At 51.5% G+C, this 21,130-nt stretch overlaps 1 protein-coding gene across 1 annotated transcript in view; it reads right to left on the reverse strand.

Annotated features, from left to right (window-relative positions):
- Lrrk1 (leucine rich repeat kinase 1) overlaps positions 1–21,130 on the reverse strand; it is a 53,108-nt gene that overhangs the window by 10,690 nt on the left and 21,288 nt on the right. The window contains exons 11-27 of the mRNA XM_090321767.1: positions 20,979–21,091; positions 20,713–20,789; positions 17,715–17,844; positions 16,906–17,018; positions 16,275–16,489; positions 13,760–13,924; positions 12,515–12,687; positions 11,595–11,715; positions 11,225–11,384; positions 10,119–10,395; positions 8,418–8,589; positions 5,408–5,571; positions 4,696–4,835; positions 3,217–3,466; positions 2,863–3,029; positions 2,186–2,383; positions 527–804 (exon numbers count right to left, since the gene is read on the reverse strand). Of these exons, the coding sequence (XP_090177893.1) occupies positions 527–804; positions 2,186–2,383; positions 2,863–3,029; positions 3,217–3,466; positions 4,696–4,835; positions 5,408–5,571; positions 8,418–8,589; positions 10,119–10,395; positions 11,225–11,384; positions 11,595–11,715; positions 12,515–12,687; positions 13,760–13,924; positions 16,275–16,489; positions 16,906–17,018; positions 17,715–17,844; positions 20,713–20,789; positions 20,979–21,091 (2,913 nt within the window). The remainder of the gene's footprint in view (positions 1–526; positions 805–2,185; positions 2,384–2,862; positions 3,030–3,216; positions 3,467–4,695; positions 4,836–5,407; positions 5,572–8,417; positions 8,590–10,118; positions 10,396–11,224; positions 11,385–11,594; positions 11,716–12,514; positions 12,688–13,759; positions 13,925–16,274; positions 16,490–16,905; positions 17,019–17,714; positions 17,845–20,712; positions 20,790–20,978; positions 21,092–21,130) is intronic.

Here is a 21,130-nt window from a genome sequence, read left to right on the forward strand (position 1 = left end):
GCCATCCATCTTTCAACTCGCTGTTTTTTCTAGTTGTCCATCTATCACCTATTCTATTACCTGTCTGACCACCTACATTCTGTCCACTTACCCATTCATTTCCCCATGTTTTTTTCTTTCTAGCCACCAATCCATTCATCTGACTGCTCATCTACTGTCCATTTACTCATCATCCCTCCCATCCATCCATCCTCTGTTTCCATACGTCCCATCACATTTTATAGTGGGATCCAATGCAGACCGATTTCTGCCTTGAACTGTTCACAGCTCTCATAATGTTTGTGAATTCCAAAGCTAATGAAAGGTCAACCTTTGTCAGAAGTAGACACAGGCCTTTCTGGTTCAAGCCAGAATCACTGCCCCCTTTACTGAGCACAGAGGAGAAAGCAAAGTGTGTTTGGGGGGGGGGTGGGAAGTTGATCTCAGAAAGCTCGGGTGTTGCCATTACTGCTTGGCTGGGCTCAGGTGGGGAGCTGGGTTCCCACTGTGTGGGGCTGGGTGCATGAACAGTGAACTGAGCAGATACCTTCTCGTCATACACGATGCGAGGCCTTATCTCTGGGGCCTGGTAGCCAGGAGTGCCTTCTACACCCAGGGCTCCTTCGTGAAATGATTGGCGTGAGATGCCGTAGTCAGACAGTTTGATGTTAACGTGTTCCTTCACATCCAGGGACCACACTAGGATGTTGTCTGACTTCAGGTCGCAGAAGATGATATTCTTCTTGTGCAGGTAAGCCAGGCCTGAGGCAATCTGGTACGCTATTTTTTGAGTAAGCATGTGTCCCAGGGGCATAAATGAAGCATCTTACAAAGAAAAAACAATGTCAATGTTCTAATTTACTGAACTTTCGATTGTGATAAAAATCAAATTAGCATTACAGCAACTTGTCTCCTGTTCTTTCCTAGTTTGGATCTGGTATGGCCCCCCAAAGCCCATGTGTTCAAGTATGAGTCTCCTGCCTGTGTCACTATTAGCAAGTAGTGGATGCTTTAAGGGGTGGAGCCTAGTGGAAGGAAGTGAGGCCATTGGGGGTGGGGCTTGGGCTCAAAGGGGCTATTTGGACCCAGCCTTGCTTCTATATCATTTTGCTTCCTGGCTATTAAGACATGAGCAGCAGACTTTTTTTTTTCTTTTTTGTCATATGCACCTGCCATAACATTCTGGGCTACCTCAGGCTCAAAGCAACAAGGCCCAGTGATTATGGACTTAAGTCTCTAAAACTGTCAACCAAAACCACTGTTTCCTTCTTATAGGTTGTTTATCTCAGGCATTCTGTCACACCATTGGAAAGCTGATAGCATCTCCAAATAAATTACCATGAGTGGACACATTTCTACAATTCTCCATGTAGGATGTCAGAAAGGGGAGAGAATAAGTTTCTTAAGGGAAACAGTGTATAAGATAGAATTGCTAGTTGTCTGTTAGGATCTAACAGAAGAGGTTCAAACTTCTTAAGAGTTCTAGGATCAAGTGGTGAGCTGCGAATGGAAGAATTTTCTTCCAATTTTCCTTCCACAGAGAACTTGGCCCTACTGGTAGACTGCTTGCTCAGCAAGTGTGAGGTTTGCCTAGCAAGATATTTGTCCAATGTGGTGGCATATGCTTGTAATCTCAGCAATTTAGGAGGTGGAGATTGGGAGGCCTGAGGTTCAAAGCCAGCCTAGGCAAAAAAAAAAGTTAGCAAGAGTCTCCTATTCACAACTAAGCTGGGTGTAGTCACTTATGTCTAATCCCAAATACATGGGAGGTATAGGTAGGAGAATCTTAGTCCCAAACTTGGGGGAGGGAGAGAGGGAAGAGAAGAGCCTATCTGCAAAATAACTGAAACAAAACAAAAGGGCTATAGATGGTGGCATGGCTCAAGTGCTGGTGCACTGACCTCGCCTGTATGAAGCCCTGGGTTCAATCTTTTTCATGGAAGGAGAAGCAGATTCCTTGGTTACAGCAGGGACTCAGACTTGCACTCTGGTTCTCTGACTCCAAATGGTGAGCTTTTGGGGTGCACCTATGGTCCCACTGATGTTCAGAGCCTGTGAGGCACATGCTGTGGGACCAGGCATGGCCCGGACCCCCCTGAGGCTCAATCTCTGTCCCCAAGACAGCTAGATGGAGCAGGAGGGAGCTCCCTGAGTTCTGAGGATCTGCTGGCCTTCCCTGGCAGAAGGTTCTGGAACGGGTGGGTACCTTTGGCATTCTCAGACAGCACGGTGTTGAGGCTGCTGAGCGGGGCGAGCTCCAGGGCGAAGCAGAGCGGGTGGATGCTGATGCCGATGAGGCACACGATGCAGGGGTGCTGCAGGGCGTGGAGGAGGCTGGCCTCCTGCCGGAACTCCGAGAAGTTCTTCATGGCGTCCGTGGCCCGGAGGTGTCTCAGCATGGTGTCTTGGGGGAGAGAGCGCGGTGGTCCAGCACCCAGAGAGAACGGGGGGGGGGGGGGGGACCCAAAGCCAGGCAGCCTCAGGGAGGAGCCACAGGGCGGTGGAGGAGCCTGCCGTGCTCCAGGGCTGCCTCCCAGGGACCTGAGCCAGGCGGGACAAAGGAGAGACATTTTGGAGAGAAAGAGGGAGGTCAGGTGCGGTGGCTCAGGCCTGTAGTCCTAGCTACTCAGGAGGCTGAGACCTGAGGACCATGGTTCACAGCCAGTCCCGGCAGAGAAGTCCAGGGTGACCCGGAACATAACTACAAATCCCTGCACATTCAAGAGGGTGAAGGCCTGGCTTCACCCCCAGAGTGCTCGCTGAGTCAGTACAAGGCTGTCAATTCAAAGCCAGGGTGAAAGAAACAGAGGAAACGGAAGGAAAGGAGACAGGGAGGAAAAGAGAGAGAGAGGAAGTGCAAAAGCTGTGCTGGGGCCCCCGAACCTGCGGGCACGTTAGCGAAGTTCTTAAATTTCTTGATGTGGAACCGCTTCACGGCCACCGGCTGGTTCTGGTACCGGGCTCGGTAGATGACGGATCCGCTGCCTCCCTGGCCCAGGATGCTGCTCTCATCCTCGCTGTGCTCCAGCTTGCTGTTTTCCAGGAAGAGCCTGTGCACACAGCCCAGGTCAGGCTGGCGGCTGGCCACTGGGCTGGGCAGGGGGCCCTGGCCTGGGTCGTTCATAGTTCAAAGCCATCTGTGCGGCTCAGCCTTTACACACACACACACACACACACACACACACACACACACACACACACACACACACACACACACACTGTGGGAGCATGCCATACCTGGCAGGGAAGTCGGTCATGAACAGCTCGGGGACCAGTTCCTGAAGCGGCACAGGGACATCGGGGTGTCTGGGGCAGGAGATGAAGTCCTTCTCAATGGCTGTCAGCACGCAGTCTTCCATGTCAAAGTACTGCACCCCCTCGGATCTCTCCCCTAGCTCTGTGGGGTGGGCCCAGGATGCCTCGCACACCGGGCAGGGCACGTACTGCTCCATGAGTGGGGTCCCGTCGCTCTCTGTGGCTGTCAGAGCTGCATGGGGCCAGAGAAAGGAAATCCCTCATGTCACACGGCTGTGAGTCATGCCCTGTCCTGGGACAGTGTCCTGGGACCCCAAGCCAGAGGATGTCTGTCTGCTCCTGCCTGGCCCTCAGGGAGTCTGAAGTCCAGTGCCACCCTTGGTGCCTTTAGAGAAAGCCCAGGTCCTGGATAAGGTCAGCTGCCTGGCAGCTGACCCGAGTGAGGGTTGCATAGCCAGGCCTCCCGGGGCAGGCTGTAGGAGGAGAGGGGAGGGGAGAGGGGGTTCCCCATCTTTCTGGATGGGGCCAGAATCTGAACTACCCTCTAACAACCCAACTAAGCTATCAAGTCCATCCAAGGAGCTCTCCCCGCCCCCTCTCTCTCCTGGGGATTGAACTCAGGGTCTGGGCTAGGTCTCTAAACTTTTTTATTCAAGGCTGGCCCTTTAGCACTTGAACCACAGAGCCACTTCTGGCTTTTTTTTTTTTTAAGAGTCTTACAGACGTCCCTGCCCAGACTGACTTTGAACCATGATCTCGGATCTCAGCCTTCCGAGGAGGTGGATGACAGGCATGAGCCACTGGTGCTTGGCACAAGTTGGCTGTTCTCAAAATAAAAGGCACAGCAGTTATTCGTATGCTTTTCTGGAAGTGAATCAGTACCACAGGCACAAGTGATCCCGAGAGCCAGCCATTTGGCCCAGGGTTCCCTAGCAGAAGGCAACTTTTGGGACCCCTCTAACAATCTGTGCCCCAGAGAGGTGCCCTGGGGCACAACCAGAGGCTCTCTTTGTGCCAGCCAGTTGGTGGATGTCTGGTACCTCCTGAGCAAGGAGGGGCTTCTGACTGCTGGTGGTACTGGGGCATTTTCGGTGCTTGGGGCTGAGTGTCTATATCATGGCTAATGCACTCACTTGTCAAATAACCCATGATCAGATGAAGGCCAATGGCTGGTAGGGAAGTGCCAGGTGCCCAGAGGGTTGGTATGGCATAGGGAACCTTCCTGCTCCCCAAATCACCATGGCTCACCCACTCTGTGGTCTTCTCTGAGCCTCTTTCTAGCTACTCTCAGAGCTTTGTTACGCCTCCAGCCAGGACCCTTGAAGAGCTTTCCTTCCCATTTCTGGACTGAGCCCTCTTGGGATGTTTCCTTCAAGGAGAAGCAGTCCTACCTCAAGTTATAAAGACACCGAAACACCATCAAAGGCTTGGTCCCACAGCGTTCCAGAACCATTTTCTTACCAGGAAACCACTGATCGATCAGGGAGTTGACATGATCGGTGATGAACGCCATTGCGGAGAAGTCTCTCATTTCCGATTGACAGATGATTTTAATTCCTCCACTCTTTTTCTTTTTCCAGTTCACATCCGAGGACTCCACACTGCAATCCGTAAGGACATAAGAACCCACCCCCACGTCCATGGTCACCTTACCCTAGCCCCGTGCCTGTGCCAGGACCTGTGTCCTGTATGGCTTCCAGGTGATACCTTTTCTCTAACCTTGAGTTTGTGGGCCTCTTTTGTCCTTGCCTCCCTCTCCCATGGTCCCTAACTTCACAAAATGGCCTAAGATCGTTCTGCAGTAGTGATGGCTTAGCTCGGGTGGGGGGTCTGTACCTCTCAGGTCCCAAGGAAACCCTTTTACTCTCTGAACCATGGGGTCCTGTAGTGCCCTGAAGTTTAAGTGTTTAAGTGGTGGGTGGGCTGGCTGGTCCTACTCAGGAACTGGTCTCTGTGTCCCACCATTTTTACCATTTATTTCCCTCCAGTCTGGCTGTGGCCACCCCAGGGCTCTCCCTTCCACCCCACAAGAAGTGCAGGCAGGATGAAGATTTGGGACTTCCGGGAGGAGGTTTTGGGGCATCAAGTGAAAGGAGCATGTATAGGGATGGGGGAGGGCTTGTTGCTATGACATCCTGCTGGCCAGGGTGGGCGGGCTTCCAGGCATCCTCACCTGAGGTAGCCCCCATCGAAAGTGACCAGAAGCCCTTCCTGCCAATAGATGGTCTGGTTTCTTTTCACTCTGAACGTGCTACAGCGGTTCCTCTGGTTGCCTGTGAAACTATAGATGGCGACTTTCCTGTTCCGGCCCCTTGTATTCTTCTTGTTTTCAAAAAGCTGGAAGACAAGAGAGAAAAGATCTGCTTAAGTATTCCAGGGGCTGCACGCTTGCTCGGCCCTGTGCAGAAGGGGGCTGGCTTGGTCCCTGATCTCAATAAATCACCCGATTTCCCACCCACCACTACAGCTCCCTCCTCTTTCCCACTTGAAAGCCATGACTCCTCATTTGGTGGGGAGGGGGAACAGATTTTCCAAGCCATTGGAAATAGACTTTTCTTTTTAAAAATACCAATCTTATTTCCAGTTAAGCAGAGAGATCATTGGTAACTAGGGTTTTAGAATTTTTTTTTTAAGTTATATGTAGCTGGGCATTAGTGGCTCACGCCTGTCATCCTGGCTACTCAGGAGGCTGAGGGTCACAGTTCAAAGCCAGCCTGGGCAGGAAAGTCCGTGAAACGCTTATCTCCAATGAGCCACCAGAAACTGGAAGTGGTGTTGTGGTTCAAAGAGGCAGAGCATTACTAGTTGTGAGCAAAGGAGCTCAGGGACAGTGCCAAGCCCTGAGTTCAAACCCCACAACCAACATTAAAAAAAAAAAAGCTTTATATGTTTAAAAACCAGCTGAGTCTATACTGTATTTTTAATTTTGCAGGATTTTGAGCTGGGAGTGTAGTGCTTGCTTTCCATGCACAAGACTTGGTGCTTAGTTTCTAGCACTATCCAATAAACAGAAACAGATGCTAAAAAAAAAAAAAGTGTTAATGATGCCACTGAAATCTCCCTTAAAGTCTGAGTGGGTGCAGATGTCTCATATGTATAAGGCTACCCACTCAGGAGATTAAGATCTGGAGTACTGAGATTCAAAGCCAGTCTAGGCAGAAAAGTCTTTGAGACTTTGTCTCCAATTAATCAGCCAAAGGCAGGGCTGGAGGCGTGGTTCAAATGGTAGTATGCCAGCCAAGCAAGAGTGAACGTGAGGGCCTGAGGTTAAGCTCTTGGACTGGTGTACAATGGGAACTGTTAATTATGATGGATGTCAGACTCCTAAGGAGCTAAGTTTCTAAGTGTGATCTACCAATGCGTTCTCAAGTCTCTACCTCCCCAAGTTCCCCCTTCGAAGCAAGCTGGAGTTACAGGCATGCGCTGCCACATCCCATCCTTGGTCTGCAGGCTGTGAGGTGATAACAATGTCCTCTGTACTGGCCACCAAAGCCACTGACCACAGGAGCTAGGTCCCAGGCCTCTGCTCTCTGCTGATGTGATAGATGAAAAGCTGAATCCATTGCCATGTGAATTTGCATGCCTTTGATTCCTAACCATACTGAACTCTTTCCCCCTGGTCAGCCATGTGAATTTCAATAGCATTTCTCTCTGAATTCGGAGGGATGCGCCTGGGAAGGATGCCTGTCTCTACACCCAGCTGCGCCCCACTGGTGAACTTGGCTTCCCAGACTCTGAGACCTCCCACATAGACACAGCAGGACCCAGAGTTCAAAGATGGGACAGAGGGACAGATGGAATCCTAGGACAGCCAGTCCTACAACAGTGCTCTCAGTCAGTGCATGTTCCTAGGGTCATAAACAAATCTCCCTTCCCACTAACACAAGCTGCAACACTTGTGATTGATTTTTCAGACTCGTGCATTTATTTTCCTTCCCATTTTAATAAAACAGGAAGATCAGAAGCCATCACCTGCCAGGTGATAAGGGGCACACATTTATAATCCTAGCTCCTCAGGAGGTTGAGATTTGAGGATCAAAGTTCCAAGCCAACTGAGGCAGGAAAGACTGTGGGACTCTTATCTCCAAGGAGCCACCAAAAAGCAGGAACTGGAGCTGTGGCTCAAGGGGTAGAGTAGCAGCCTTGAGCAAAAAAGCTAAGGGACAGTTCCAGGCCCTGAGTTCACACCCCAGAACCAGCAGAAAGAAAGAAAGAAAGAAAGAAAGAAAGAAAGAAAGAAAGAAAGAAAGAAAGAAAGAAAGAAAGAAGGGGGAGGGGCAGCATGGCCTGGGTGGGTTAGGGTCCCCAGTGTAGAATTTAGCCAGGATGGCAAGACCAGCTTTTACAGTCATGGCTTGCCCACAGCACACACTGGGGAATAGTTAGAATGCGTCCTAAAGGATTTTTTTCCGGCTATTGTACGTTAATTGAAAGTCCCTCCATGTTCTACTTGTGCCTTTTGATCTGAGCTATTCTCTGCTGCACTCGCCTTGTTTGCCAGAGGAAAAGACAAGATTCAGTGACAGGTATCTTGTGTGGAAGGCCAACAGCCCCTCAAACAGGCACTGTCTTCTTATCATCTTAAAGCAAACAGCCCAAAACGCAGGCGGTCTCCAGGTTCCTGTTCTGTTCCAGTAATAAGGAGATAACAAGTCTCCAGAATTCCTCCCAGCACAAAGAGCGAGCTAATGGTCCACCAGCCACACCTGTGACCGGGACTCTGCAGCAATTCCTCACCTCCCGCCCCCAATCTTCCCTGTTTAATCTGAAACCAATGTCTGGACCCGCAAAGATGGCAGACGAGGTCTTGAAATGAAGTCTGCCTAAGCCTGCCTTGAATAAACCTTCTTTCTCTGCCCTGCATCTTTTCCCTTTATTTGGCCTATGGGGGAACATGGCTGGACCTATCTTGGAACTCCTGGACTTGGGGCCTGAGATCTAAAACCGCAAGGGGGTCAGCCATGGGTGCTCCGGTCAGGTAAGGGTGCAGGCCAGCTGTTGGCATCCGTGCTCACAGAAAGTGACCTGTGCAAGCCAGGTGCACTACAGGAGGGTAGCACAGGCCTCTGCCCCAGGATGTTCAGGAAGATGCCCACACCATCCCTCTGCAGAACCCTCCCCACCCGCACATCTCCCTTCTGCAGAATCCACCTGCACAGCCCCTCTGCAGAACCTGCGGGTACCTGCAGGTCCATCTCTGCCAGGCTGACCAGCATCCTCGCTATGAACCTTTGCCAGAAGCCCACAGGGACGAAGCTCATCTTGAACACCCGCTGGATGGCGTTGGCTGAGGGGTGTCTCATACCGTGGGTGTCCAGCCCGGGTTTGGACGGGAGGAGGTGTGGAAGGAGGTAGCTGAAACACATCAAAGGACGCATGACCAGCAAGGCCCAAGTTCTTCTGACATGTGTCAGGTCATCTTTACTGAACCGATGTGTGTGTCAGTAGTGGGGCTTGAACTCAGGGCCCTGGGCACTGTCCCTGAGTTTTTTTGAGCCACCACTCCAATATTGGCTTTCTGGTTGTTACTTGGCGATCAGAGTCTCACTGTCTTTCCTACCCAGGCTGGCTTTGAACTGTGATCCTCCTATCTCAGCTTCCTGAGTAACCAGGATTACAGGCGTGAGCCACTGGTGCCTGAGCCCACAGTATTCTATCTTTTGAAAGAAAAGTAGTTTAGGTGCTGAGAAGCAATGCCCTCAAAGCAAATGAATGTGGGCACCGTGAAGATAGTTATCAGGGTTTCCAGGAGAAAAGTCTAGAATGAGGTGCAAGGAAGGACCCATCTGTAGTCATAGGAATGTCAGATACATCCTGGGTGCTAGCGGTTATATCCCTGTCATCCGAGCTACTCAGGAGGCTGAGATCTGAAAGGTAAGGGACAGAACCCAGAGTCTGAGTTCCAGTCCCAATAGTGGCAAAAAAGAAGGAAAGAAAGAAAGAAAGAAAGAAAGAAAGAAAGAAAGAAAGAAAGAAAGAAAGAAAGAAATCAGACACAACAGGGCTGCAGTTAGGGAATCATTAACATTAGCGGTGGTTGGTGAGAGAAGAAAACAAACACAGCTGCACAATTCTGGGGACAATGCAGATACGGGGGTTGGAGGAATGGTGTTTTTTGAATCTATGGCTTTTCAAAGTTGTTTATTGTTCTTAGCCAACTGAGATGACGCCATCGTCTTAACAACTTAGTATGTTGGTGCAAGAGAGGATGTTTTATGAGGCCATGGTATAAAAGGAACCTGCCATGTCACTGGATGACCAAGGGTTCTGTCTGTTATGTGAAATAGCTGGAGCCTGGGCAGTTCCTCTGTGTGCCTGGAGGGGGACTGGGTGCAGGGCAAGGGGTAGGGGAGGGAAAGAATTGGCATGGGCAGGCTCTGGGGTGCTGGGATTATAGGAAATGACCACCGTGCCTAGCTAGCTGGAAGGGATGACTTAGAAGCCAGATGGGAAATGAAGAGATTGGAAATCAGACTGGCTGTGGAAGGCAGATCTCACAGGAAATGGTGTCATGGAGAACCCACTGCTATAGGCCAGGAGACAATTACCTAATTCAGCCACCACGGTGGCAGCGTGCTGCGAGGCAGCCTGTGGCACAGGGCGCTAGACAGAACTTATCTAGGAAGGCCTTGAAACGGCTGCCTGTGCTGAGATGGAAAGCGTCTGCTGTTCCTGGCTGGACCGGACACCCCACTAGCAACCATACTAGCCTGGTTTCAAGTACTATGCATGTATTATTAGGTAATTTAATCCTAGCCTTCCACCATCATCAACGATCGTTCTAACAGGGCACAATATCGATAATCTGGCTGGTTTGATTGTTGCACGAAATAGAAATCTAGACACAAATCCACCAGCCCAGCCCAGCCCAGGCGCCCACTCACCTGTCATTGGCGACAGGCAGGGCGATCTCGAACTTGGCTAGGAATTGGAAGTACTGCTCCTCAGTTTGCTGGGTGAAGCCGGTCCCCACCAGCAGCATCCTGAGGTCTTCCGCTCGGATCACACCGTTCTTGGCCACCGATCGGGAGCCTTTAATGTTAAAGATCCTCTGCAGACACTCGGACAGCCAGATGGGGTCGAGGAAATAGAGGTTCCTGAGGCCGTGGCTCGTGTCAGGGAAGTGGAGTAGGGTGCCTGTTTCTATGAGGAAATTCGTGGCTGGGGGAGGGGAAGAGGAGGGAGGAGGCAGTGTTACACTCAGGGGTGAAAGGGTCCCCCAAGGAGGGGACCAGTCACTCACTCTTCCTGGGAAAAAAAGACACTGCTCAGGCCTGTCATCCTAGCTAGTCAGGAGGCTGAGATCTGAGGATCAAGGTTCGAAGCCAGCCCAGGCAGGAAAGTCCATGAGACTCTTTATCTCCGATAAACCACCAGAGAACCGGAAGTGGTGCTTGTGGCTCAAGTGGTAAAGTGCTAGTCTTGAGCAAAGAGCTCAGGGACAGCATCCAGGTCTTGAGTTCAAGCCCCAGGACTGGCACAATCACCATCATCATCATCATCATTGATGATCATCATATGATGATGATGATGATGGCATAAACCCATCTTTAAACAGATGTCCACACAAAACAAGACATTGGGCATGTTACTTGGTTGAGGAGGGTGAGCAGAAGTGGGGAGAACGCCAACCCTGTACTTCTCCAGCAGTAATGATTCAGTAATCACTAGTTCAGCGATTTGGGTGACCTCACAGAATAGAACCGATGTGAGTCAGGAGCATCCACCGTTTTCACTTGCTTAAACCCCGAATCTCCCGCCTGGTCTGTCCACCGTTGGCTTGGGTGTGTGTCCTCCGTGGCCAGATGGCAGATAGTGAGGCAGAGGGAAGCAGGCAGAGGTAGAGAAGACTCCGGCTAGATTTATGGTACTCCCCCTGCCTTGTCGCGTATGGAAAGTGCTTGGGCCTCACGTGTGTGTGTGTGTGTGGGCCCAGTCTACACACATCCCTTCACCCCCACGCCACCCACTCCCCGGCCCCCCGGCCCACCCGACTGCAGGTCCTCGTAGTCTTTGAGGTCATTGCCGGGTGTCTGGTTCACCAGCTGCTCTAGCTGCCTGTCTGTCAGGTACTGCACCTCGTCGCCCAGGCTCCGGCGCTGCTTCTCTGCCAGCAAGGCCTCCTGCAGGTTTAGGTAGCTCCTGGGGATCTGAGGACAACCGTTCCTGAGCTGGAGGAGTGTCCATCTCTCCCCAGCTCTGTGTGTGTGTGTGTGTGTGTGTGTGTGTGTGTGTGTGTGTGTGTGTTGGTACTGGGGCTGGAACTCAGGGCTTAGGCACTGTCCCTTAGCTTTTTCTTAAAGCGAGGAGAGGGTAGCACAGGCCACGGGGGGCCTGGCGTGAGTGGTGAGGGTACCCACCAGCCTTCCCGCCAGTCGCTGGCAGCTGATGGTACTGCCGGCATCCTTCATGTTACAGGCCACGTGGAAGAGCAGCTGCCGCAGGCCGTCCAGGCCGTCCAGGCTCCGGCAGGAGATCTCGCTGTATGCACAAAGAGCCTGGTTTAGTCATGGTTCTAGTGGAAGCCCCCATTTCTCTGTCTCTCCTACCCACCCCGCAAAAGCTTCAGCCCAGAAAGTTACAGGTGGGAGATGTGGACAGGATGGGGGAGAAAGACACCACCTCGTAGCCATGAATGGCTTTGTCCAATAGCAACTCCTTTGTAACTTAAAGATTATATATATATCATATGCACATACACACATATATATATAGATATATATGTATCATATGCTCAGAGCCCAGCACCATGCCAGGAGCCCACACCCTGCTGCTATGACATTGCCCCAACTTAACCAAATTTAGAGAAAGAGCAAGGTCAGACAGACAGACAGACTGGCAGTGGAACTTCCTAACACCTTAGGATACTGGACTCAGGCTGGACCAGAGAGCTGGACCAATGCCTTTATAATGCCCAATTGCTCTGGGGGCTCCTTGGGGGCATCCCAGGAGGCCCCAAAAGTACAGTTCCGAGGTTGGTTTTGTTTTGTTTTTGGTGCTGGTCCTGGGGCTTGAACTCAGGGCTTGGGATTATCTCTGAGCCTTTTTCTCTGTGGGATAGATGACTGGGATTCAACTTGAAGCCCCAAACTTGCCACCCTGTCCTAGATCAGAGCTCTGCGACTGAGCTCAGGGGGTGCTGTGGCCATGTCTCTGAGCCCCACAGTTTATGTGATCTCTTGCTTCTAGGACAGGCCCCGGGAGGCCTCCCCAAACCCTGGCCTCAGGACGGTGACCTCCTAGCCTCCCAGCACAGAGCTCCAGGCCGCAGGCAACTCACTGCAGGTGTTTGCAGGTGATGTCCGGGAAGCCGGTGGCCCTGGCCCCCGAGGGTGAGCGGCACAGTGCCAGCACGTAGGCACGCAGCGTGGCCACTCTCTCCACTCGGAATTTGGCCTCGATCAAGTCCAGGTGTGTTCCCACCACCAGCACCACGGCATTGGGGGCCTTGGCCTGTGGTGGAGAAGGCAGAGCGTGAGACCAGTGGTGCACTGAGCGGAGGGGGGCGCTCTGCTGGCACCTGTGGCCTCACACCTCACAGGTTCATAGCGCTATTGAGGGGGTGCCAGGGGCCTCCATGATCTTCTTCTCCACTCAGGGAGGTGCTGAGTTCAGCTCATGGACCAGGAAGTCTGACCTTCCAGACACTTGTGACTCTCCCAGCACTATCTCTTGGGCGTCAAAGGTGGGAGTTGGTTTTCTTTGTATAGGAATCCCCCCCCCCCCGTGTGTGTGTGTGTGTGTGTGTGTGTGTGTGTGTGTGTGTGTGTGTATTAAGATTTGAACTCAGGGCCTGGCTCTTGCTAGGCTGGTATTTGACCACTTGAGCCATGACTTCCTTCTGCTTTGTTTGTTGATTGGTTTTTCTGGTTATTATTTTTGCCAGTTGTGGGGCTTGAACTCAGGGCCTGAGCACTGTCCTTGGACTTTTTTCAAGGCTAGTGCTCTACCATTTGAGCCATAGCACCATTTCCAGCTTTTTTTTTTCTATGTATGTGGTACCAAGGACTCGAACCTGGGTCTTTGTGCATGCTAGGCAAGCACTCTACCATTAGGCCAACCTCCCAGCCCTTTTCTGGTTGTTTTTGAGCCAGGGTCTCAAACTTTCATTATCCTCTGCTCTTGGCCTTCCACTTGAGCCACAGCTCCACTTCTATTATGATTACTTATCACTATTACTTGCTAGTTAATTGGAGATAAGAGTCTCATTGACTTTGCTGCTCTGGTTGGCTTTGAATCTGGAGCCTCAGATCTCAGCCCCCTGAGTGGCTGGGATTGCAGGTGTGTGCCATGGGCTCCTGGCTTCTGTTTTATTCAGAAGAATCCCCTGCTTTGCTCTCTCTTCTCTCCATCCCAGGGCTTGAAGGCTGTTACAGTAAAGAAGACCAGCTCTTGGACCAAGTAGGACCCTAATTCTGGGGGGGGTCCCTTGTTTACTCAGAACAGGTGGGGTGCTTCAGAGAAGGGGTGTCCCTCATGACATAAGGAGCTGGGATGAGGGGGAGAAGGGGTGTCATCTGCTCACCTCGATGTTGAGCAGCCAAAACTGGAGGCTGGCCACCGCCTCCTCGCCCAGCGCCAAGTTCCACACCACCACATACAGGGCCTTATCCGTGAAGAAACACTGGTTGACAGTCGCCATGCTGGTGGGCCCCCCGATATCCCAGACATTGAACTCCACGGACTCCACCTACTTGAATGAGGCACATGGAGAGGCATCTTACAGACCCGGAGGGTTGCACTCACCGCCAAGAAAACTGTTTGTTCTGATTGAGTGTGGTGGTACCTGCCTATAACCCCAGCTCCTCGGGAGGCAGAAATAGGAGGATCACCATCTGAGACCAGATGGGCAAAACTGCCAGTCCTGAAAACCAAACATCAACTCCCACCCCCCCAAAAAAAAAATCCAAACAAACAAGAAAAAGAAAATGGAAGGGAGATAAGAAAAGAAAGACTACTTTGTATCTGAAAAAAGAAGAAACCACAGAAAAATGATTCTAAGGTCTCAGTAATCCAGGCAAGAGCAAGGAGACCAGTGATGTAAGAGTGGACTTCTAGAAGCTTCTATCTTGCTACTGACCGCTACTGTCACCTTGGAGGGGCCTAGGGCAGGGATCTCCCCATGCTGACATCACAGCCCCCGTGGTGGTGGAACCTTTCTGTGTGCCAGTCAGATGAAGGGAGCAGTCTTAGAATTGGAGTGGGTGAGAGGGTGGCACCCACCAAGGATAATGGGAAAATCCCACGCCCAGGGCCTTCTGGGAAGGCTGTGTCTCTATCTGAAGTCAGAGCTGGTTGGAGCAGCTGGCCTGCTGTGAGTAAGCTGGAGCCAGAACTATTTCCACTGGACTGTATATTTTCCCCTTCGGATAGAGCATGCGTTGAGAATGGACAGCTGGTTCCTAGCCAGCTAAAGGCCAGCTACAGTTAGGGGACCTGGTGGCCCAGGGGCTCTGGCCACTGTCCTTTGGGTGAAAGGAGAGGGCTTTGCTGATGGAAGGAAGTGGATAGGTGGAATTGGAAGAGGAATGTCACCCTCAGGCTTCGGCTGGTCTGAGACCAGCTGGAAAAGAAAATGAGTCTGGCTTGAGTCAGCTGCACCTGGAATCCATTAGCTGACTTTCCTCTTTCTCACAGACAGAAATCCATTCCTAGGATTTTGGTGCTGAAGCCAGAACTCAGGGGTGTGTGTGTGTGTGTGTGTGTGTGTGTGTGTGTGTGTGTGTGTGTGTGCCTGTCCTGGGACTTGAACTCAAGACCTTTGTGCTCTCACTGGCCTTTTTCCTCTCAAGACTGGTGCTTGACTACTTGAGCCATAGCTCTACTTCAAAGCCCTGGGGCTCCAAACACTAAATTCTCCATGGAACTGATCCCATCCCCACCCCGCCCCCATGCCGAGTGTACATTCAGGATGCTTCTTTTCTCAAACTGGATTGCTCTGATCTAGAAAGTGGTTCTGGGTGAGAAAAGCCCTATTTCTCATGGGTGCTGTATTTGGGGTCTGTCCAGGGATGCCCCACTCCTACCTGCTGAGATTTCCCATGCCCTTCATTCTCTTGTTCTAAGAGCAGAAAATGCATTCATTTCTGTCTGTCTGGTTCTGGGTGGGAAAGATGGTGGCAAAAGGTTTAAACATTGTTCAAGTTACCTAATTTTTAACTTCTTTCTCCCTTGGCAGAGTGGAGAATCAAACTCAGGGCCTCGTGCTTATAAGACAGGTACTCTACTCCTTGAGCCATGCCTCTCTCTCTTTTTCTTTCCCTCCCTTTCTCCCTTCCTTTTCTTCCTCCCCCTCCCTTTCTTCCTTCTTTTCCTTTCTTTCTTTTTGTTAGGGGGGTTGGGGAGTAATACTGGGGCTTGAACTCAGGTCCTTCCTTGAATTCTTGCTTAGCTTTTCCGCTCAAGGCTAGTATTCTACACTTGAGCCACATCTCCACTTTTTCTTCTTCTTCTCCTCTTATTTTTCTCACTGATTAATTAGAAGTAAGAGTCTCTCAGATTTGGCTGTCTGGGCTGGCTTCAAACCACAGTCCTTGGATCTCAGTCTCCTGGGTAGCTAGGGTTCTAGGCATGAGTCAACAGCACTACCTAAACAGGAATTAAACAAAGGCATTTCAGAACTTGAGGCAAGAGCAGGGGCTAAGACAGCACTGCGAGGCCTGGGGGTGCAGGTGGATGCTGGGGTATCTCTCTCATTGCCTACAGTGGTGCTTGGTTCTAAGCCCCAGGGAAGCCCCCTCCCAGGTCATCTGAACCTCAGTCTCTGGAGTCAGCGGTGAGCTCTGAGCATGGCTATCTTCAAAATCCCCCAAGAGGACCTAGCGAACAGCTCGCCAAGTCTAACAACCACTCACTCAGCGCCTCAACTGAATCATGGCTGCAATGGACAAGGTCAAGGACAGAATTGACTTTGGACAAAGCCACACCGAGGTCTCTGGCAGCATGTGGGGCCCTGGACATGGGGCTGTGTGGAATGGACATCGGGCCTCCTCAACCCCCCTGGGGAGGCCCCTCCCACCACCTGGGGGCCCAGCCTTGACCTTGGCCTTGGAGCCCGCTGGCCTCTGCAGCTCCCACTTGGTGGTCCTGATGGTGGCCTCGCTGTGGACGCCCTGGGGGGCCCGCCCGGTCTGTAGAATCTCCAGCAGCGTGGACTTGCCCTGGCGGGGAGGGCCTACCATGATCATCTTCATCACGCGACATTTCTCCGCCTTCCGGAGCTGCGCTCGCAGGAAGGATAGCACTGCTTTGGGGCCTGTGGGAAATCAAGGAGGGGGGGGCATTCGTTCACATCCGGCCCTGGTTTGGGGGTGGGGGACATTTCTAGGCGTTATAAGGGGCTGGCTGAGGACAATCATTGGACGAGGGAATGCAAATCCACCCCCCCCCACAAACACACACACACACACACACACACACACACACACACACACACACACACAGTGAAAAGATCCAGGCTCTCAAGTTGTGCTGCCTGCAAAGCCAAGAGTTTTTCCTGAGCATTGACTATAGCAGGATCCCAGGGGCTTGGAGGACAAGTTCACAGCCCCTTCCCAAGTCCTGACACTGGGCCCTGGGTAGAACAGGGGGACCTGGGTTGTTTTTCCACAGTGGGGTGGCATGGTGTGTGTGTGGAGGGGGTGTTAGACGGGCTGCAGAAGCAGCACCCACCTTCTTTCCGGATTTCTGCCGGCACGTTGCTGATGGGCAGATCTTCAATGTCTAATTGCCACAAGTTGCTCAGCTGGCCCAGGTCAGGCGGGAGCTCTCGGAGGCTGGGATTGCTGAGATACACATGCCACTGTGAGAGGACACACGTGTGCGCACACACACACACACACACACACACACACACACACACACACAGCTCCCAGCCTCCCCCCAAGCCTCCCACCACAGTCCCTGTTTTAAATGCCCTGTTCAACTCTGGACAGTTAATGGAGGAAGCCTGGAGCTGCCCCAGCCTCTGCTTTCCCCATCTCTCTAAGGACGACAGCGCCATCAAGAGGCTCTGTTTCCTCTTGACAAAGCAATCTTGACCACGAATGTGCCAGTCCTGAGCCTTGAACTCAGAGCCTAGACACTGTCCTTTAACTCGTTCGCTCAAGGCTAGTGCTCTACCACGTGGACTCCATCTCCACTTACACATTTTTGCTGGTTAATTGTAGATAAGACTCTCACAGACTTTCCTGCAATCTTCAGAGCTCTGCCTCCTGAGTTGCTAGGATTACAGGTGTGAGCTCCAGGCAACCCTGCTCTCCAGATCTTTTCTTTTGTGTTTGTGTGTGTGGGGAGAATCAATTGTGGGGCTCAACTTCAAGGCCTGGATGCTGTCCCTAAACTCAAGGCTAAGCGCTCTGTCACTTGGAGCCACTTCTAGTTTTCTAGTGGTTAATTGGAAGTAAGAGTCTCATGGTCTTTCCTGACCGTGCTGGCTTTGAACTGGGATTCTCAGATCTCAGCCTCCCGAGCAGCCATACTTTCCCAGGTAGAGTTCCGATAAGTTCTTCAGCAGACAGACTGACGGAGGGATGGCATCGAGATGATTGTCGTTCAGATAAAGGACTTCCAACGTGTCGCTGAGGAAGGCTGGAAATTCCAGCAGACACCCTGCAAAGAAATGACCAAGCAAACGGACATTTTCCAAGTATCCCAGACCACAGGAGCCTGGAGATCCAGGCAGGAGTACAAGCAGGCCACCAAAAAGCTGAAAGCGGAAGTGGGGACAGAGCACTAGCCTTAAGTATAAAAGCTATAGGCTAGCACCTAGGCACTGAGTTCAAGTCCTGCATGCTTGTACACACACACAGAGATTTGAACTAAACCTTGTCATGTAGGAAAACTTGCACAAAGGCTTGTTTCTGAAAAGGGAAGTGAGTGTTGGTTTCTCTGATCCATGTTTTCTTGAGAGAGTATCTATATCCCTCATAGGAAAGCATCATTTTTCTTTCCCACAGAGAAAGACCGTTTTGAACACCTGACTGGCTGGCTTTCCAATTTTCAAGTTTCACCCTGGTGTTTATGAAATCTCCTGAAAGAGAAGGGGCCTCAGCTCCACTGGGAGGCGGCACCTGTCCCAATCTCCTGGCCGAGTGTGGAGAAACGATGGAAAGTGAGCTGGGGCAGAACCCGGCTCGAGGTATTTATGAACTGTTATTATTTATTCATAAGTTATTTATGACTCTGCTGGTCTGAATTTTACCGTAAAAACGGTCATCCAAATTATTTTTGGACGAGGCCACTGCACAAATAGGATCGCTTGAACATACGTAAATCTCCCTGGAATTTAACTACGCAGCCACGAACAAGTTGTCTTTCATGGATGATTCTTTACCCTAAGGTCAACAGCTTGACTGAGAAAAAAAGGGGGGGATTTGTAAGGGATTGGTTACCCGACTCCACCTCCATGTCACTCAGCCTTGGGCCTCCACCTTCCAGACTGAAGACACCAAGAGGTCTTGTCATCTGGCAAAACCAAATTCACCTCTGCCAAGGGCCCTCTCCCAGGGCATGGCTTCCTCTCCCAGCTCTCCAGACCTGGACAGGAGGGAGGGTCACCTCCACAGCCATTTCCATGATTCTGTGCTCCCATAGTGCTTTGCTCTGAGCCTCTGTGACCTTCTTGTGAGGTAGAAATTCCTACACAATTGTCCTTTTGTCTCTCTAGGGAATTGCCACCAGGATCTTTCAACATTCCAACGTTCAAGGATGCCCAGGGCCCGGTATAAAGCAGCGTCATATTTTCAGGGCTCCTCAGACATTGTGTGACATAATGCAAACACTACATAAACACTGTTCATCTTGCTGTATTGTTTTGGGAATAATGGCTGCCATTCTCCCCCCGCCCCCCAAAAAAAGTTTTGATCGCTGATGGGTTGAATCTGCAGATGTGAAACCGCAGACACGTTCTCAGGTCTATGTTTAGACGGTTCTATCAGTGCTGGGTTGAATCTGCAGATGCAAAACCTCAGACATGTGTCTATCTGTCCCCAGTGACAGTTGCATCTTCCATGGTAGAACCTGCCTATGCACCGAGGACGAGGCCATGTGCATATCATTTGCATGCATCTAGACCCACCACTCCATGAGAGAGGAACAGCCGGACAGATTAGAGTAGCTCGCCTCTTTCCTATGGGAACCTCTTGGCCTCTGTGACACTTCTCACCCCCTCCCCAGTCAAACATCCGTTCATGTCCATCTCAATGCTTCCTGCCCAAGACAGTGACATCACTGTGCATTTGGAACAAGCCAAACATTGGCTCCTGGGCAGTAGGACAGAAAGCCAAGGGGTCTCTTCTTGAAGGCAGGTGGCTTTAGAAGGCCAACTTGGACCAAAGTTGCTCTTACAGAGGCAGAGACTAGAAGTGCAGTTACCCCGAGACCTGGCAAAGGTGTGGAGATAAGGGTGGCAGAGAGCAGAGGCCATGACTGTATTTGGATGGGAGGCACAACGTGCACAGACACTAGGGTTGCTACGACGGCGGACAGCTGATGGCACTCCAAGCGTGCACCTGAGAGGAGTCTGGACGTCCCCAGAACAAAGAAATGACAAACTTGGGTGAAGGACGTCCCCTTTACCCTTAACCTGAACATTATGCACCATCTCCTGTAGCCTACAAATATCCACAATTACTACGCGATGACTGACAATATCCATACACAAATATGCAATATACATAATATATATGCAAGAGATCCAGGCACTGGCAGCTCACACCTGTAATCCTAGCTGCTCCAGACGCTGAGACCTGAGGATTGTGGTGGGAAGCCAACGTGGGCAGGAAAAGTCCATGAGACACTTATGTCCAATTCATCAGCCAAAAAAAAAAAAAAAGCCGGAAGTGGAGGTGTGGCTAAAGGGGCAGAGCACCAGCCTTGAGTGAAAAAGCTCAGGGACAGTGCCCAGGTACTGAGTTCAAGCCCAGTACAGAGGGAGGAGGACGAGAAGGAAGAGGAGGAGGAGGAGGAGGAGGAGGAGGAGGAGGAGGAGGAGGAGGAGGAGGAGGAGGAAGAGCTCTGATATACCACTACCCAACCAACCACGCAGACCCGGCCTGGGCCTTTCATTCCAGGCTGTGGGAATCCATGTCTGCCCTGGCTGACTGTATGGACTCTGGCATCAAGGCAAACTGAGCTGAGACATGGCGGGTGCCTTGCTTTCCTCATGTGAAAAATGCAAAGTACTGTCCAGCCCATAGGAGGAGAAGCCTGGGGGGCACACACTGGCTCCCTATCTGCACTGCTAGGTCCTGTGTTCCCCAAGCCAGGCTGCTGGCCTGGCCCGTGTGTGGCACCAATAGCACAAATCCACTTGTGACTTCTATCTCTGTCTTTCCAAAAAGAGCATGGAAAGGCAAAGACCCACATGAGATCATTCCCAGGGTCTTATTATTTGGGGTGGGGAGCTAGGAAACAAAGCTACCCCCCTGTCCCCACCCTCACCCCCAACAACCAGGGGCTCTGAACCCCAGCACACACCTGAGTCAGTCCCTGAGCGCTGGCGCCCTCTGGTGGTGAAAAAGGAGATCCGCTTGGTCTTCAGGCCCTCTTCACTTCTGTGGATGAGAGGACAGAAGGGTCACGACTTAGAAGCTCTGTGCACATTACTATTTGGCCAGCGATCAGAAAACACAGAATCATGGAGAAAGCTAGGGAATCCTGCCAGCAGAAGTCCACTTCTCCAGGGTCGGCTCCAAGGCCATTCACAAATGGGGAGACAGGGACCCCGGCCTCCTCTGACTTACTTGCCAAACTGATTTCTGGAGAGGTCCAGGGTCTTAAGATGTCTGCAGGTCCACTTGTCCTGGGGGGGCAGCGACACCAGCTGGTTTTCCTGTAACCTCAAGACCACCAGGGCCTGAGAGGGGAAGCGGAGGTGAGGGGGGAGGAGGCAAAG

This window comes from Megascapheus bottae, chromosome 30 (assembly GCF_031878675.1).
Source record: "Megascapheus bottae isolate mThoBot1 chromosome 30, mThoBot2.hap1, whole genome shotgun sequence".
NCBI classification, from domain to species: Eukaryota; Metazoa; Chordata; class Mammalia; order Rodentia; family Geomyidae; genus Megascapheus; species Megascapheus bottae.